Genomic DNA, 17994 nt, shown 5'->3' with positions numbered 1-17994 from the left:
TAATGGTATTTTGAATCCCATAAACCTGTTAAAATTACTTAGCCTATTACCGTAATGATGGTAAATGTCATATCTTCATCTTTTTTTTCATTTTTTTTTATAACAAATTGTACAGAACAGCTGTTTGAGGCGGATTCTTTTTGGAAGTTTGTAAACTCTATGTATGCCTCATCACTTTCAAAGTTCACCAGCCGCCACTGGTACATTATGTTTATAGTGAGTGATACGTTTGCTGGGTGAACTAGAGGTTCTACCCTACACCACTCTCAAAGAGTAAGTCTTAGCTGTTCCACTTTTCTCCTACCTGAAAAACACAGACTAAAGAGGTACTTGACAAATCAGTAAGCACACAGTGCTATCTGGCTCATGTGTTTCCAAATACAGAGGCAACACTTGTCTCAATTACATAACTACTCGAGTCAGGCAAATCACTGAGAACTGGACTGGCATGAGTGGTATTTATTCAAAGGTTGCAGTGTAATTTGCCGCTCAGAGACTGGGTCCTATGATTGGGTAAAGTGACTGGCTTAAGTGTTAGACCAAGTGGACTGTGTCTTCCTGCGGTAGGGTACATTGACTTATTAGGATTTCTTGCATCGCCGTTTTATGCCTATCGCTTCGCTCCAACAATCTCCAAGCATCCTTTTCCTAGTGCCAACCTGGTAGATCCCAAGATCCTGGTCCCCAATTATGATTGAAAATCTTAGCTGTATGCTTCCTGGTGCCCAGGCCATGTTCTTCTGACCTACTGGTGGATCCACTGTCTCATCTGGTGTTTCCCATGGACGGCAATCACACTAATGCCCCTTCACATCCTCCACAAATCTTTCATGTCTCTATAGAACCATCATTGTAAGCCTTTCATGAGCCACTGCCTTCCTCCTGTTGCTGCTGTCCTCACTGCTGTTGTCCTCCTGCCACCATTTTGTCCTTCATGTCTGCCCAATACTATTGACTAACTTGAAACGACAGAGCAATGTTTGAGCATCTCCTTAAATTGGAAGGGTGTGGGCAAGTTCTCAAGGCGCTGTGTCCTTACCAGTCTTGATATACCTCTCCGTGATGAGCATGAGATGGGCTGGCACTCTTACTCACATGCAGTGTTCCCGAGGAAGTCACCAGAAGGTATTCTGATCTTCCTCATGATGTTCTGGCAGGTGGAAAAATGACAGACAATTCCGGCTTTTTAGCGCCTTGCAATATGGAACATGCAGTTTTCCTTTGTCCATTAACAATACAAACCTGACCATTTCCGCAAGCAAAAGGCTAAATCACAGAGCTTCCGCCTGGTGTCGAAAAAAATGAAGGTACCACCTGTTCCTCTCAGATCATTGATTTGCTTGTAAATCATAAACCGTATTACAGATGCATCCCAGGCTGTAGAGAGAGAGAAAATACTTTGAAAACAAATGCATGGCAGTGACATTACACCTGCCTTTAATGCAAAAAACATACAATTTAACTAAGACTCGACTGGCCTTGTCTGATGAGGTATCTCTGTGAAAGGTGGTTGGCCTTCAAGCAGGTTCAAACTCAGAAAGGTTTGCCATAAAAAGGACTCGTGGGATTTGTTTAGTAAAAAGTTGGTGTTTACATAAGGAAAATACTAGAAACGTATTAGTGAGGGGTAGCAGAACTGGTGATGACATTACAAATAGTACTGATAAAACAAATAGTCACTAGTACCAGTAGTAATAATAGTAGTCACAGAACTATGGTCATATTAGTAAGAATTGCACTAGTGTCACTATCAGGCGTGCTATCAGTGTGACTTATAGCAGTTAAGTTACATATAATGACAGCAATATTAGTAATCGTTTTACTGTTACTCTTGGTGCTATATGCAGTAGTAATTATATTAATAATATTAGCAGTTCTTATACTCGAAATAATACTACTTGCAGTAACACTAGCATTAGTGTTATTATTATTAAACTGTTATAGTAGAAGTGGAACTGGTAACAGCACTAGTAGCAGTGTTCAATACCGATAGTAACAGCATCACTGAAAACATAACTCATGGTAGAAATGCGCACAGTAGTACCAGAAGAGATATTAGTTTTACGTGGAATACTATTTACCTCTACTAGTGGTAATTTGTATTTTTCAAAACAGTGAAGATGTTGGGGCTGTTGAAAAAGACATTGTGTATTATATAAAGTAGAACGTTTTAGTACTACTTGAGTACTCATACATGCCGGTGTGAATTGGCCTAAAAAATTATAGTGAAAATTGATTAAAAATATTCATGGAATATTCATATACAGTTGACACAAAGAGTAAGGACTGTGTCCTCATTGGACTTTTACTAATAGAGAGTTGGACTTTTCGGGCAGATTCACAAAGATACCTTAGAATGCATAAAAGAATATTCCGAATTTTTTCTGTGAATGTGCTCCGTTGAGTCAATTTGAGGTCAGTTTTATTTAGTCTAAGCTTTTTAGAAGTGGGCAACGAAGAGCAAGTTTGGCCAGCATCCTGACTGCACTCACGTCAGAGGCTGATGTGTCGCCAAATATTAATACTGTACTTTGTAAAACTTGACACATTGGGGACAGTACAAGCTCCCTTTCTAAAGGAATCAAAGAAGGGAGAACTTTTTTTAAAAACATCAACTGCATTCCAAAGATGTGATTTAAAGAATTTGCTAAGGTATTTTTCCAGTGTTCGTCATCACGTAACGCCTGTTGATCTAAGCACACTAAAACTACTTTTCAACAGGTGTGGGCCAACTTGTGCCAACTTAGATTTGTTAGCTTGAGTTAATATTTCTGGACACAGAATGATTTGACAGGGTTCAATAATTGTTTTGGTGTGGCTCTTTTAAAAAGGCATTTAAGGGACAGTGGGTACTTTGTGGTATTTCCTTGTTAAATTGCTGTTTTATTTTCACACTTAAGTACCTCTTTTTTCACTGCAGAAAGTGAAAATGCTCAATGAGGATCCAATATTATTTTAAACCATTTAAAAGTATTGTATTTTTACGAAAACATTCTGCAATGTCATATTTTTATTATTTTATTCACCGCGGCAGAAGGCTATCCTGCTACAGCAATCCCCCCTTGTGCATGTGTTGTGTATGTCGCTGGAGACGAGTGAGTATAAATAGGTATACAAACACACACACGCACGCACGCACACATACACACACACACGGTTAACGGTATTTAACCGTGTAGCGGGATGCTTCATTGTAGAGTTTAGTGACCACAATTGTGTGAAATGGAATGGCTTAAAGAGAGAGGGAGTGCGGCAGAGATGCTTTTCAGCGATGCTGACACAGTGGAAGAGGTCAGCAGAGCAAGGAAGGAGGGCGAGCCGGTGAATACAAAGGATTACAAAGATCTTTTAAGATTATTATAAAAGCTGATAAAACGCGAAAGGTCAAAATGGTGGGAAAGCAAATCTCTAACACTTTACCTGGAGGTGGGATGTGTTGCTAGAGGTTTGCGTATACTCATTGCGCCCACCTATGAAAATCCTAACCCGGATGTGTTACGGGAGTGGGCTGAGAACAACGCCGATTCCTCAAAGCGATTGTTGGCGATTCTAATAAAATACGCTGACATTGACAGACAAGCCGTAATAAAAGAGATTGAAGCACTCTCTGAACAGTTGAGCAAACTACCTGAGCAGGACACCATTAAGAAATTACAAATGGAGATGCAAGAAAGGGTGAAGAAGTATGAGCAAAGCATCAAAGAGCGAAAGGCCGTGAAGTTTAGAAGAGACAAACTGGATCACCAGAGGGAACAAATCATCACCTTCTCAAAGTGCTTTGAGAACATCCGGAGCCAGAAGATGACCAATAGTCTACGAGGCAGCACTGCACAAACAAACGAAGAATCAGGTTCAGAGATCAGCTCCGTGGCAGACACAGATAACGAGGACACACGTCAGACAACAAGTGTACCCTCTGGGGAAGACGAGTTGCGTTTTTACGATGGGACAGTAACACAAATTTAAGACCACTACGAGGGCAAGAGAGAACCTTCCGAGGGGGAGGAAGAGGAAGAGGAGAAAACGAAGGTCAACGAGAACTGGAGACCAACAAAACAAACAACAAGAAAAACAAAAGACAGACAGTAATATCAGCATAATAAATTTGTCTGACCTAACATTAAATGCAGAAGAAATCAATATTCTCTCACATGGTCTTTCTTACTATGCCCCTGAGGACATGAATTATGTACAAAATCGAATAGACTGTTTTAAATTTACACGCAAACTCAGGTTGGCCAAATATTTTGCTGTTGGCAGGGCAGCAGAGGGGCAGAATCTTGAGCCAATTGAAGAAACTGCTGCCCTACAGATCTCTGATATTGACCGACTAAGAGATCTGGATAGCCTAGAGAGGGGTGGCATACATGAGGTAGCAGACGATGTACTATTCAGAGAACAGAATTTAAGTGTATATGGTAGACCAAGCACGCCTTTTAAACCCCGATCTGTATTTTTACCCATGGTCCCTAAAGACTCTATTGATTCCATTACTGAGTTAGTTGTTCACGATTTAAAACAACTGTATGTTTAACAGCAAGCCAAAGGTCCAACTTTGACATCAGATATAGGGCACAGGAATTTTGTGAAAAAACTACAGTCAAGACCAGATATAGTGGTAAGACAGGCGGATAAGGGCAGGAATATTGTCCTCTGGCCACTTGCCATGTATCAGGAGGAAGCGAGGCTACAGCTCAGTGACAGGCACTACTATCTGAGAATAGATAATGATATACTAGAAGCCACAACCATCAATTTCCATTTGGAGTTGGCTCATTGGAGATCGGTAGGACTTATCTCTCAGGCAGAGCACAAATTTCTGAAGATAGATTCACCAGTAACACCGGTGTTATATCTTATACCTAAATTGCATAAAAATGGGAATGTTCCACCAGGCTGTCCAATCATATCAGCAATAGGTAGTTTATTTGAAAACACCTCTTGTGCTTAAATTATTTCTTGCAAGATTTTGTAGACAATCTTTCATCGTACACTGAAGACACAGGAGACTTTCTCAAAAAGATTTGTGACATCGATTGGGAGGAGGGTTTCATCATGATGACATTAGATGTCTCCTCACTCTACACCAGCATTTCGCATACAGATGGCATAAGGGCAGTGCAGTATTATCTGATCTTGCACCCGTTAACCCTTTACCGGCACACCGAAATGTTGGTATGCATACTTGGCTGGTATTTACAGAATAACATTTTTCTTTTTGGTAAGGACCTGTATCAACAGGTTAGGGGGATTGCGAAGGGCACCTGCTTCACCCCTAGCTATGCTAATTTTCATATGGGATGTTGGAAGGAGCAGATGCTTGTTATGCAGTTTGCCCAAGAAATGTCTGACAATGTGGTCCTATGGACCTGCTATAATGATGATTTGTTCATCATATTCTCAAACTAGTTCTTACTTTTTTCCACTGAAATCTTGGCAGACACCTCCGCGCATGGCCTAGACGCCCTTGGGCATTTGAGCGCTATAAAGTTTCACAATCAAATCATGTGGCGAGGGGACAAAACAACAGCTGAGGGATTTATTGAGAGGTTAAACGCCAATGACTTGAATTAACATTTCACATCGCGCCTGAGTGAGAATGAGGTACAGTTTCTACATCTCACAGTACACATAGTGGATGGGAAGATAAACACCAAAACCTTTCAAAGAGTACTGCAGGTAACACAATACTCCATGCCCTCAGAATTCATCCTCCCAAACTAATAAATAGCATCCCGGATGCTGAAAAGTTGTGCAAGAGAAGAAACTGTAGCTGCCCAGACCAACTATATAACGTGCAAGACGAGCTGAATGAGAGATTCGAACAGCGAGGTTATAGTAAGGCCATTCTTAAAACAGCTAGAGTGAAAGCAAATTCAAAGCCGAGGGATCAGCAAATATTTTCTAATACATCCAACACAAAGGTGTCTCATGAAAAAGCAGATCCAAAATTCTGATTCATTACGAGCTACAACAGGCAACATCAAAGTATAAGAGCTATATTGCAGAAACATTGGCATGTGCTACGAGGTGATCCCATTTTGAGACGAAAGATAGACAGTGGGCCCCTAATCACCTTCTGCAAAGCAAAGTCATTGCAACAGGCACTGGTAACTAACAGTCCAGGGACCCCCCCAGCCAGCAACATGGTTAAGTAATAGCAATGGGTTCAGGAGATGCCACTAATGTAAGGTGTGTAAGTTTGGAGAAAACACAACAGAGATGGCTTTACCTTTCACAGACAGAAAGTGGAAGATTATGAAGCCACTGAACTGCAAGAGCCAATTTGTTGTATATGCCCTAAGGTGCAGATGTCTCAAAATGTATATAGGTAGTACTATTTTACCAGTTCACCAACATATCCTTCAACACATTAGAGTCATAAACAAAAGGGATCAGGCATATCCGGTAGCCAGACATTTTGAACAAGTCCACAGAAACAAGGTAGAAGATTTAGTCTACTTTGTGTTAGACCAGGTGCCACCGAGATTGAGGGGAGGGAATAGAGAAAAGTGCCTGAGGCAGTTGGAGTCAAGGTACATTTTACGTTTCAACTGCAAGATCCCTATTGGCTTCAATACCGAGGAAGATCTGCATGTCCATTCGTAAATTGGCAATAATGTTTAATGGCCATCTTGTGATTAATTGAATTGGTTATGTATTTATGGTTACTGCTACAGTTTTGCTTAATAGAATGTGATTAATTATGAATGTATATTTTAGCACACTCCATTGAGAAATATTTTATCAATTTTGCACAGTTTCAACTTTTTGCACAGCACTTTAGAATCTGAAGTGACCTAACTTTGTTTGAAACACAGGACAGATAGTGGGCACTGGCCCCAAACGGTGGCTATGGCCAAGAGTAAGGTAACAGCAACATAATTGGTGTAAAGAAATCAAGTCGTTTTGAACTATGGCACATAGCGATCTTGGTCTGGGTATGGTGTGTTAGAGCATAAGACGGCCATGGGCACTGGCCCTTGATTCAAACAATTTCAAATAATGATGAATTTTAGAGAAATTTTAGATACATTTGAATTTAAATGTATTTGAAAGTATTTTTTGCTGTTTTCCTATGTCATGCATTTAATGTGAGTATAGCAGTTTAACAACAATTCTCTTTGTATAAGGCACAGGTCACTTTATCTCAGAATTGAGATTGCATATGTCACTTTAACTGGGAAATGGAGCACTGTCACTTTAATGTTTTTGAAACTTTATTAATGGTATAAAAAGCACAAAAAAATGTCAGCAACTTTGGGTTAGACAAAGACCACTTTCACGGTTGAAACGCTTTACCTGGTTGTTTGTGGTCACTAATAAAACTCTCCAAAGCGATCCCGAGCGTGTTGCAGTCTGTTCATATGCTGGAGCAGGCATTTTGAATGGATATATATATATATATCTTTATATATATATATATATATATATATATAGAGAGAGAGAGAATCCTCGTCTGCAACAATCTCCTCCATGGTGAAAAAACAAGCGCAGACCCAACTGCGTGCAATTATTTAATTGATTTTCTCACAACAAATCCGCCATTACGCATTTCGGCCGAATGCCGGCCTTGATCACATGGCAACGCTAAGTAAATGGCTCACCCTATTTAAAGTGCCAGTGATTGCAAACCTGATAATAGGCATAAACAACATACTTCACATGGTGTTAATTAATGGCATCAATGCATTATTCCATATGTATATATATATATATATATACATTCTCATCAAGAAATTATACAATAAACTTCACTACTAAGGTTTCATGTCGCCCCGAATGATACTTGGTAAAATACCAATACCTTTCCCGGCTTAAATGCCTTGTATCCTTTACCATACACTTTTTTGTGTTATATGTGTGGTTTGCCCCATCCTATTGTGCATTTACCCCTACCTTTGAATGTGTCATCACTATTGCCATTTGCTCTCTTTGTCTTTGCACTTGACTGAACCAATCATGATATTTGGGTGTTTCTGGTCTCCTACAATTTGCATAGTATAAATACTAAAATGAGGTTTACTTGCCAGAACCTAGTCCATTTATGAAATAATTAATTCAAATGTGCAAATTAGCAAATACTTGAAAAGTGACAAAGTGCTTTTAACTCCCTAAAGTGCATATCAATCCTAAAGTGCTAAGTGCTCAATGCTCATAACTACCTACAGCATTATGAACTAAGTGTTACCAATTGCTCTGGCCGTAATGAAATGTAAAGTGCAAAATAGCAAAAAGGGAACCGGCGGGGGAGGGAATCGGGAGGGAAAAATAAAGGACGAGGGGGAAAAAAAAAAACATAAGGAGTTTCCTAAATACTCTCAATACTATGGACAGCATCCATCTTAACTTAATGTTCCAATGATGCCCAATCCGTATTATTAAAGTACCCAAATCGTGGGTCAGGTTCAAGGTTCTATTTATACATATTTAATTTGCAGTTGATTCCCTCCTAAATACATAATGAATAAATATCCATATAAATATGTAATTACTAGGCAACTGTCTAAAAGGGGGTGGTAGCCGGCGTGAGGGGGAATATGATCAACTTTGTCCTGTTAACTTTCAGCCCTGACATCGTGCCGAATTTAACTACCTCGCTAAGTATTGGTGACAGATTAAGGTCGGGATCTTTAACAAATAGCAACGTGTCGTCGGCGTATGTAGAGATAATCAGCTCATATCCCAGAAAGCGTATACCCCTGTTGCTATGATTCTCCCATATTTCACAGACCAGAGGTTCCGCCACCAGTGCGTATAAAATCTGGGACAATGGACATCCCTGACGTGTGCCCCTGGTTATTCTAATCGGATCCGTGACCATGTTACCTATTTTATTCTGGCTGTGGGGGAGTTGTACAGGGCTCCCACCATTTGAAGAAAGATCTCGCCCAGTCCAAGTCTCGTCAGAACCTGCTTCAGAAACGTCCATTCAACAGAATCGAACGCTTTTTCCATATCAAGGAACACCGCAATGGCCCGCACGTCACGCCTTGTGTGTTGAATCGCCCCAAATGCTGTACGGAGATTATAAGTCAGGTTTCTGCTAGGGACAAAGCCTGTGGATATCTTAGCATAGATCTTTGCGTCTACATTTATCAATGATAGGGGGCGGTACGATGCACAGTCAGGTGGCTGTTTATCCAGCTTGAGTATTGCTACTATTAGCACCTCTCTCATCAAGGGTGGCATTATTCCATTCTCGCTCATCTCTTCGAATAGCGTAGCTAAATGCGGGATAAGCACATCCTTAAACTCCTTATAAAATGCGACTGTTAAGCCATCTCCACCTGGCGCACTGCCGGATTTCATCCCAGCCAGAGCAGTAACTATCTCCTCTTTGTCTAGGGGGCGCATCAGGTATTACCGGTGTGTGTTTGTTAACCAGGGTAACTTTATATGTGTCAAGTAGTCTAGGATGTCAGTTTCATTGTCCCCAATTTGCGAGCTATATAGCGTCGAGGAGTACTGTTTGAATCTGTCTATGATCGCCGCGGGTTCAGAAAGAGGCACCCCTTCCTGACTGTTAATTTCAGTTACTCCTGTCGTCTCTCGCCGTTTCCTCAGTAGCGAGGCCAGAACAGAGATAGGGCGTTTACCCTCTCCATAAGTGCGAGCCGTCGCATACTTCCCTAAGTGTTTGAGTTCAGCGTCAGCTGCCTCGTGGTATTCTTTTAATAGTGCCTGAAAGTTCTCCCTAATACTGTCATCAGGATTGGGCAGGAACCTTTGTTCCAGTGTTTTGAGGGAGACCTCCAAGTGCGAGAGGCGAACGCGGAGCGCCCGCAGGACCCCTGAGTGTTTGGCCATTGCTATCCCATGGATGTAGACTTTAAACGTTTCCCATACTACTGAGAATGTATCGACAGACCCAATGTTACACTCAAAGAACGTGTCTATAGCTTCCGCCAGCTCTGATTTAAAAACTGGGTCCAGAAGTGAGTATGGGGGGAATCGCCAAGTAAAGGGAGGGATATGTTTATGATGGCATTCTACCACTAGGAGTACTGTCGAGTGATCAGAGTAGGTCCTAGGGAGAACTACACAGTCGCTAGTTTGGTGGTAGCTAACCACTAATCGATCCTAGTGTGTAGGTTATGATAGGCTGAGTAATGAGTGTACCCGCCCTTCCCGTAGAGTTCCAATTGTGTCATTACATCCGCAATGGTCCAGGCTGAGGCTGAAGTGCGCCGCCCGACCTATTGAGATAAGGGTCCAAAATACAGTTAAGGTCACCTCCCCAAAGCTGCGTGACCCCCCATAGATCCACAGTTTCACCAAGAGCCCTGCATAGAATCTTGGATTGTCAAAGTTAGGACCGTAAATATTAACTAGGGTAAAGTCCATTCCCTTTCCTTTGCATCTCGAAATGGTGAAACGTCCCTCCGGATTAGTGTCCAGTGGTTCCAGTTTAAACTCAGACTTTAGGTTAACCCAGGTGATCACGTGCTTGGGTCGGGAAACCTGCTGCATGTCAGTTGCTCTGTAATCCTTTACTACGGAGCATTGGGCTAGACAGAGGCAGGTGCGACTCCTGCAGTAGTGCTATATCTATGTTGTGCCTGGCTAGATACGCCAGGACCTTCCTAAGCTTCCTGTGGTCATTGAGGCCACGGACATTCCAGGTTAGAATGTTTACCTTAACATGTTGGTTCTGTGCCATATGTGATAGTCGGTCTTACCACTATCCTTGGTGAATGTGGTTTAATGACTTTCTGTGCTCTATCTTTGCTAAACAAGCTTTGCATGAATGGTTCAACAGTTATACCATAACATTCCCAAACAAAATGTTGACTCTGTGCCCCCCCTCCCTTCCACGCCAAGTATACCCCAACTGTGCTAAGGCGAAGTCCCCCCGGGCAAACCCAATGTGTCATGAATACAATGACATCTGATGATTCAAACAGAAAACTCAAATCAGTTAAGCTTTAAGGGGTGGTTCTCACACATAGGCAGATGTTGCCTGTGCTCTCTACAATCTAGACTGTGGTATGTGTAGACTATTAGCTACCCGCCATCTAGCACATCAAGTGCATCAGTCTACCTACATATCCAATATTTACTTTTTCAAATCATCCTAACCGAATGGTGCAGTTTTTAGTTCTAGAGCACACCTTAACAGACCGGTGCTGCCTGTACTGTTGTGCTACCTGTCTCAATACTGTGCGATACACTACAACATTTAGTACTCAATGACTGCAGGTGGGGAATTATTGTTAAGCGTGTGTTTCCAACACCCCTTGTTACACCAAACTTATCTCCCAGGATGAACGCTCCAGTCACTAGTCCTGTTCGTCCAGACTTCCACCTGTTTCTCCCTCCTGGCTAGTGGGCTCGGTGTTGCTTGACTTGTCCCTCGACCACTCCTTCAAGGCTTTCTGTAGCGCTTTAGGGTCCGTGAAGATCTTCCCTGTCTGTTCACTCAGAGACGTGCTGGGTACAGCATGGCATAATCCAGATTTTGCTCTCTCAATTGTCTCTTTAGTGGCGCAAATTGTCTGCGTGCTTCTTGTACTCGAAACGTGAAGTCCGGGAAGAGAGAAATTGCAGATCCTTCATATTGTAGTGTTTGCTTCCCCGAGCGGCCTTCAGTACCGTGTCTCTGTCTCGGTAGTTCAGCAATTTAGGGATGACAGGTCTCGGGGGCACCGGGGGAGTGGCTTCGGACCCAACGAGCGGTGAGCCCGCTCCACCACATACATTGAGGAAAACGTTTCGCTTCCGAGCAGCGTCATCAGTAGCTTCTCCACAAACAGTTCCATATTGCCAACACTGGTTGACTTCGGAAGACCCGTAATACGAATGTTACTTCTACATGACAGGGCTTCGAGGTCTTCCAATTTTTTCTTGTAGTGACTGGAGCGCCTTCCCCATCTGTTTTTGTATGGTATTTGTTTCTGTCTGAGCCTCCTCCACTTCCGTTACTCTGCGCTCTGTCATGTCTATGCGCTCTGCCTGGTTGTCCAAGCGCTCCGGCATTCTATGCATACGGTATGACAAAGAGTCTATTTTGCTATCAATGGTGGAGAAGCTCTTTTGTATCACCACCAGAGCAGCGCAAATGTCTCCATCCGCTAGTTACGGCATGTCCGTTTGCGAGTTAACACTCTCTTTGGGCTCGTGCTCCCGTTGCCTGGATTTTCTTTGATCAAATTGTGACTTAGTCTGACTTTTATCCACTTTCCCAATGCTTCTGCCGTTAGTTTGCACCAACTCTTCGCCGGAGAGGTCTCTGGTGGGACAGCGATAGCGCTGCTCTGAGGATACTATGTAGATGTATCTCCTACAGTGTTAAATAACTGTTGTGGGTGGATCTCGGCCCAGGCGTCGCCACTCCAATCTGTTCAATCTGAGAAGGGGTGCAAGAGGTCTCAATCTCAAACCCCGTCTGTCCTTTACATCAGCGTGTCCACAAGCTCAATTAGGCCTTGTAGCCTCCAAGAGTGCGCTCAACTCCTTCTCCCTTGCAGGGTTATCTCCCGGGGGTAGTGGAATCCGGGTATCCGCTATTATCTGGTCGAGGCACCAGCCCAATTGACAGCTACTGTGAGAGGATGGCGTGTCTCGCCTGGCTCTAGAGACCTATATCTCGTGACAGTTCCAGCAGCTAGATCAGTTCCTCCAATACATGCGCAAACTGCTAATTTGTTGCATTTATGTAGGTATTTATTCGTGACTGCCCAATGATGCCACACCAGATCACATGTAGTCCGCAGTAGGCCCAGCACAGTTACGGCTCACCAGTCCGCCGGCACCGGCAATGTCTGGTGGAGGAAGTAAGCACAGGTGTCGGCATGGGTCGTGCTATAGCGCAATGGAATCAGACAGCCAAGGAGAATTCCCACCTGCCTCAGTAGATCTCAGCCCTTTGTGTTGGGGCCTATCAGTTCCTCTGGCAACAACAGCGTTATATGCGATGCAGTCACGCCAGTAGAGGGGATCCACTCTCCGTCGCCCTGCCCTCAGTTTAGCCGAGCTACCACTCCTGGGATCACAGGCTCACAGAATCACAGCGCAGTCCCAGCCCAATCTCAGCACTCCGTATCGTAAGCTGCCTCAATGCCAGATAGTGGTAATGGATGGGGGCCCTGGCCGGGCGATGCGACCGCGTTCAGAGTTCCGAATTGGCTGGCAGCTTGCTTACTCACACCGGGGTGCTAACAGTCTCCAACTACTCGAGTGCTGCGTCACACCCATCGAAGTTCGTCTCGCTTCAACTGCAGGCCCAGCTAATCGATCCGTATCCCAGGTCGACAGATGGCTATGGTGATAGGGCCTTCTCACTCACCGCGTAACTCGTCTAAGCGGCAGATAAGCAGCGGATCCCATCATTCTGAAGCGCAGTGTATCCTCCGTAGTCGGACACCAAGCCATTCTGTCCTCTGGTCCCTTCCGGCGTTATCTCCTTGCAGCCTCGTTTCAGGTGACTCCACTCTGGCCTTCAACGCAGGGGAGCCGACCGCTGCTCCGGAGTTTGAGATCCATGGATTCTCGCCGTCTACAGGCCCCCAAGTCAGCTCTTCCGACAGGTAATGCGTTCCGATTCAATAACCGTCGTAGGTTAGACAGCTAATACTGCCCTGATGCAGGATAATTTTCGGATATAGTGGCGGCTAGCCGGAGCTCTCGGGCTAAGCAGCCATCTTGAGCTTAGGCAAGCTCCGTCCCCAAGCAGTTCAGATTCTATTTGTCACGCTAACAAAGGTAACCCCCTAATGGGTTAATTTAAGGTCAGGGAACAGGGGGAAAAAAAACATCAACTATACTGAGAAGTATCCCTCTAGACCTATCTTACTTTACTTAGAGTGGGTGCAGATGGGAATAGATATCATAACAATATTTTCATTTTTACAACTTTTTTTATTGTTTGTATTTATTTTTTCTTCATAATTAATACTTCTTCACAATGATTTCTCATACAGTACAATTCATCTCTATTTTAGTGAATAGTTATTTCTTTTTATATAATACAAAGTGTAAACAAACGTTTTTTTTGATTGTCAAACCATGTGAGTGTCATCAATAATTCGCAAACAATTAAGAATATCCCCACACCGATCACACCTCTAAAAAATCTACATACATATCACATTCATACAACAACTTGCATACAGCACCCCAAGCGGAGAAGAACAGCAATGGTAAAGCTTGTCCAAGACAGGGCAAGCCGTTGAGTCTTCTGACAGATTACTAAACATTGGGGTGTCTCATACTGTCTGGTCTCAGTATAGTAACAGATTCTATTTGTCTCCTCAAACCACAGCCCAACCCCAGGCACTTCCCACGTAACCGTCAGGGCAGCCCACTCCACCATAGTGGACAAAGTGGTCCCAGTATTATGTATGAAGTACTCACTGATGGCCTCTCCTATTGAGTCTCGGAAAAACGTGGTCCTCCAGTAACATCGGCTGTAACCGCCATGTAGGGATGCCCATGCTAATGTAATGTAATGTGGATTGTGGTTGGAATGTGTATGATACCGGTAGTCCGAGCCTGTTATGTATGGAAGTAAGGAGGGTGTGCTTAGAAACCTATCCAATCATAGATGTAAATCATGGGGCACAGAGTAAAATGAATATATCCTCTCTCCTGGATTACAGAACCTCCAGACATCAACCAAGTCCCACCTATGCACCCATTTGCTCAGAACAGTTGAGTTAGCTGAGGAAATCGTACATCTTAGGGGGGAAAGGATCTGTCTAAACCTGTCTCCATGACGCTGTTGAAATCCCCTCCTATCAGCCACGGTATGTCACACCATTTTGCCAGCATCTGGGACAGCAATCTTAGGAATTGGCCCTGGTCTGTATTAGGAGCATACATGTTGCCTAACAAAATATAGTGCCCATCCAACCTGCCATTTAAGAAAATGTATCTGCCGTCTTTTTCACAAAGAACCTCTTCCACCGCGAAAGGTGTGCCAGGGGCAGACCCAAATAAAAGACCCCAAGTGCAAACAATGAGTAGTCAGTGGCACAGACCTTACCCCTCCATTTTCTTTGCAGCCTGACCGTTTCAACCCTATTTAGGTGTGTCTCTTGTAAGAGGGCAATTGGCACATTGTGCCTCTTAAGGTAAGAATATTCCGCGTATCTGCGGGATGGTGTGTGGAGACCACGCTCACTCCAGGTGAGTATTGTATGGTCTGCCATGGTACTGCATTATGAAAAAAGCAGAATATAACCCAGCCTATGCATGCAGCCATGTGTGTGAATCGTCAGAGTGCTATGCCATGGCCCATTCCCCCCCAGAAATGCCCCCACAACAAAAGGAAAAGTGAATAAACCAACATGGCAATAGGAAAACACCAATTGAGCGGTCTCCATTAACAAGGGGATGCTACCAAAACCCTGGCGGGAAGGAAACTGTCTGCGTAACCAACTGGTTCCCTGTAGAAGGGAGAATGTAAGGAGGTGTACGGCCATGTGGGGCATGACACTGTGAAATCCCCAGGTTTCTCACATCTTTGTGTATGGTGATGTGTAAAGCCAGAGTAGCCCTCGAGTACCGTGTGTACGTCTTGGTGCAGTGCCAATTATGCAAACTCCCCACTAGAATAAACACTGCAAGAATACAATACCAAATGTCATCAAGGTGCAGTCCTTTAGAAAGTTAATGGTGCAGGTGTTGTGTCACAGCATTTATACAATACCATCAGCAGTCTGGGGTGTGACATCTGGCATTTGCAGTGATACAGCTTCCGAAAATCCAGCTGACGATGAGTCCTCGTCTTCCGAGGAGTGAATCGGTGTTCCTTCTTTGCTAATCGTCTCTGATGCTTCAGCTATCCGCTCCGCTACTTGAAACGCTGCCTGCCACTCCTACCTAATCTGGTCCGGGCCCGTTGCCGCTGATAGGCTGGAGTTCCGTTTCTTGACCCGTCGACGATGATTCCTCGTTCCGCTTACCCCACCATTCCAAGTGCCTGGTATGCCCGTTGGTAGAGGACCCGAGAAGTGACCCGTGATCTCAAGCTAGTCCCAGGTGTCTTGTGGTGTATCAAAAAAATTCATTTTCCCATCAGAGACCACTCGGAGTCTTGCTGGATAAAGCAGTGGATATGAACTGTCTAGTTGTCTAAGCTTCTGTTTGACCTGCAGGAAAGATCCCTATTGATGTTGGATCTTAATTGTATAGTCTGGAAAGAACAGGACCTTCGTGTTTTCAAATTTGACCTTGGACAGTTTCCTTGTTTCACGCAGGATCATATCTCTTTCCCTGAAGTGTAACAGTTTAAATATAAGTGAACGTGCCCCATTTCCTGGTGCTGGTCTCCTGCCCGGGATACAGTGTGCTCGCTCTATAGTGCACAACAGAAAAAATGAGGAGGGGGCAAGATATTTTTCAGCCATCGTTCCATAAAAGCTACTGCGTCCTAGTCTTCCACTCACTCCGGCAGTCCAATCAGGTGGACATTGTTTCTCCTGGAGCTGCCCTCCACATCTTCCACATGATCTTCAAGATATTGTATTCTGGCCTCATGTGCGTTTTGTTGCTTCTCTATGAAATCAGTGGCAGGCTTCAGTTCCGTGACATCTTGTTTCACAGCAGTAACTAAGTCCCTCAGTGTCCGGTGATTCGCCTGCAGCAGTGTCAGATCAAGCACAACGTTGTCTATTTTGGATTCCATCGACTCTCCTGATCACTCTATGGCATTCAGGATGGCATCTAAACGATCGTCCGGGGGGGGTCCCACTGCTTTGGCGGTTGAGTTTGATCCGTGTCCACCGGGCCTGCAACCTGCGAGGAAGCCCTCGATCCAACACCTTTAGTGCTGCCCATCTGTCCAACTAGGCACTCCAGCTCACTTCAGGTAACCCGGTGCACCCACCAAGGTATAGCAATATATTATAAAAAGGCTGTTACGATCACTGTATTGTGCCTTCAGGTGGGGGTGCAGTTGGAAGCAACTCTATAAGTAGGTACAGCACTTCACTGTATGCCGCTCCGCATTCACAGTGGTGATGACTTGTCGTGGGCAGTCTCCGCCAATGCTCCAGCCATCAAGGCCCAGTGCCACTGGCAGCTAGGTGGCTGCAATAGGGTACTCTTTGCGATTGTCAATCTTCGCTCTTCAATCTGGTAGGGTCAGCAATGTGGGCAGTGCGGCTATCCGCGGCTGGCATGGTGGTTCCTCTAAAGACCCCAGCAAGGGTGGTCAACTATTGTTCTCTGTGTCTATCACACAACCTCTGTATAGCACCGGCTCAGCGTCTGATAGCAGGGGCCCAAGGCTTCCCCTCTTCAGCGATGAGTCGCAGGCCAACTCCCCTCTTCTGCACACCGTGTGTCAGTCTATCAAGTCCCCCTCTGGATCAGGCTCACATTGCAATAGTTCACTGTATAGGGAGGTGTACAGGTGGAGGCCTTCGTTCCTGCAGCCAAACCAGCATTTATTTATTCCCATGCCCGTCGCTGTGGCCATTGGTTTGTGCTGGCTCAGGCCCAGGTCGCATCCAGGATTGCAATCATGGCAGCAGTGCGCCTCCAATTCTCTCTGCGACGTGGTCCCTCCGTGTCTGCCAGCCCACACCCTCGTCCTACCTTCTCCTCGCCGCAAAGATATCAGGCCTCAGTACCTCCCAGGGCCTAACTTCAGCACCTCCTCCCATGGAGGTTCAGCCGTCTGTCTATCCTTTGGGCCAGGCACCAACAAAGATGCTTTGCTTTGCAGTGGGGCTCACCGGCGGCGGCCGTCCCCACTTCAGGCTCACCAGAAATTTCCCACTCCAGTGCGCCACCTCGGCCATTACTTCGAGCAGGCCCTGGCCTGGGCCGCTACTGAGGTTTCTCTCGATGTACTGATTCACAGCGCCTTTTCTTACCGCGTGGCACTGCTTGCGACTTCTTCCACACCTTTCCCTGCGGTTGAGTGGCGGAGCGTGTGCTGCAGGCCTTTGTCGTCACCTCCTTGTGTGACGGCCTTCACCGCTCTCGAGTTGTGAGGTGGGCTCTTCCCGGGAAGCGGGCGTTCAACCAGGAGCTGACTCGGTT

The 17994-nt window shown here is 44.7% G+C and overlaps 1 protein-coding gene across 2 annotated transcripts in view; it reads right to left on the bottom strand.

The window, feature by feature from the left end:
- Window positions 1–502: 502 nt before the first annotated feature.
- Window positions 503–17994, bottom strand: part of LOC146855704 (endogenous retrovirus group 3 member 1 Env polyprotein-like) — a 264638-nt gene continuing 247146 nt past the window's right edge. For both annotated transcript variants that reach the window (XR_014981370.1, XM_085653600.1), the window contains one exon: window positions 503–1377. Coding sequence is in view for 1 of the 2 variants with exons in the window: in XM_085653600.1 (XP_085509726.1) it covers window positions 1329–1377 (49 nt within the window). In the remaining variant the exon portion in view is untranslated. The remainder of the gene's footprint in view (window positions 1378–17994) is intronic.

This window comes from Triturus cristatus, chromosome 4_1 (assembly GCF_964204655.1).
Source record: "Triturus cristatus chromosome 4_1, aTriCri1.1, whole genome shotgun sequence".
NCBI lineage: Eukaryota > Metazoa > Chordata > Amphibia > Caudata > Salamandridae > Triturus > Triturus cristatus.
This window is presented reverse-complemented; position numbering and strand designations above follow the sequence as displayed.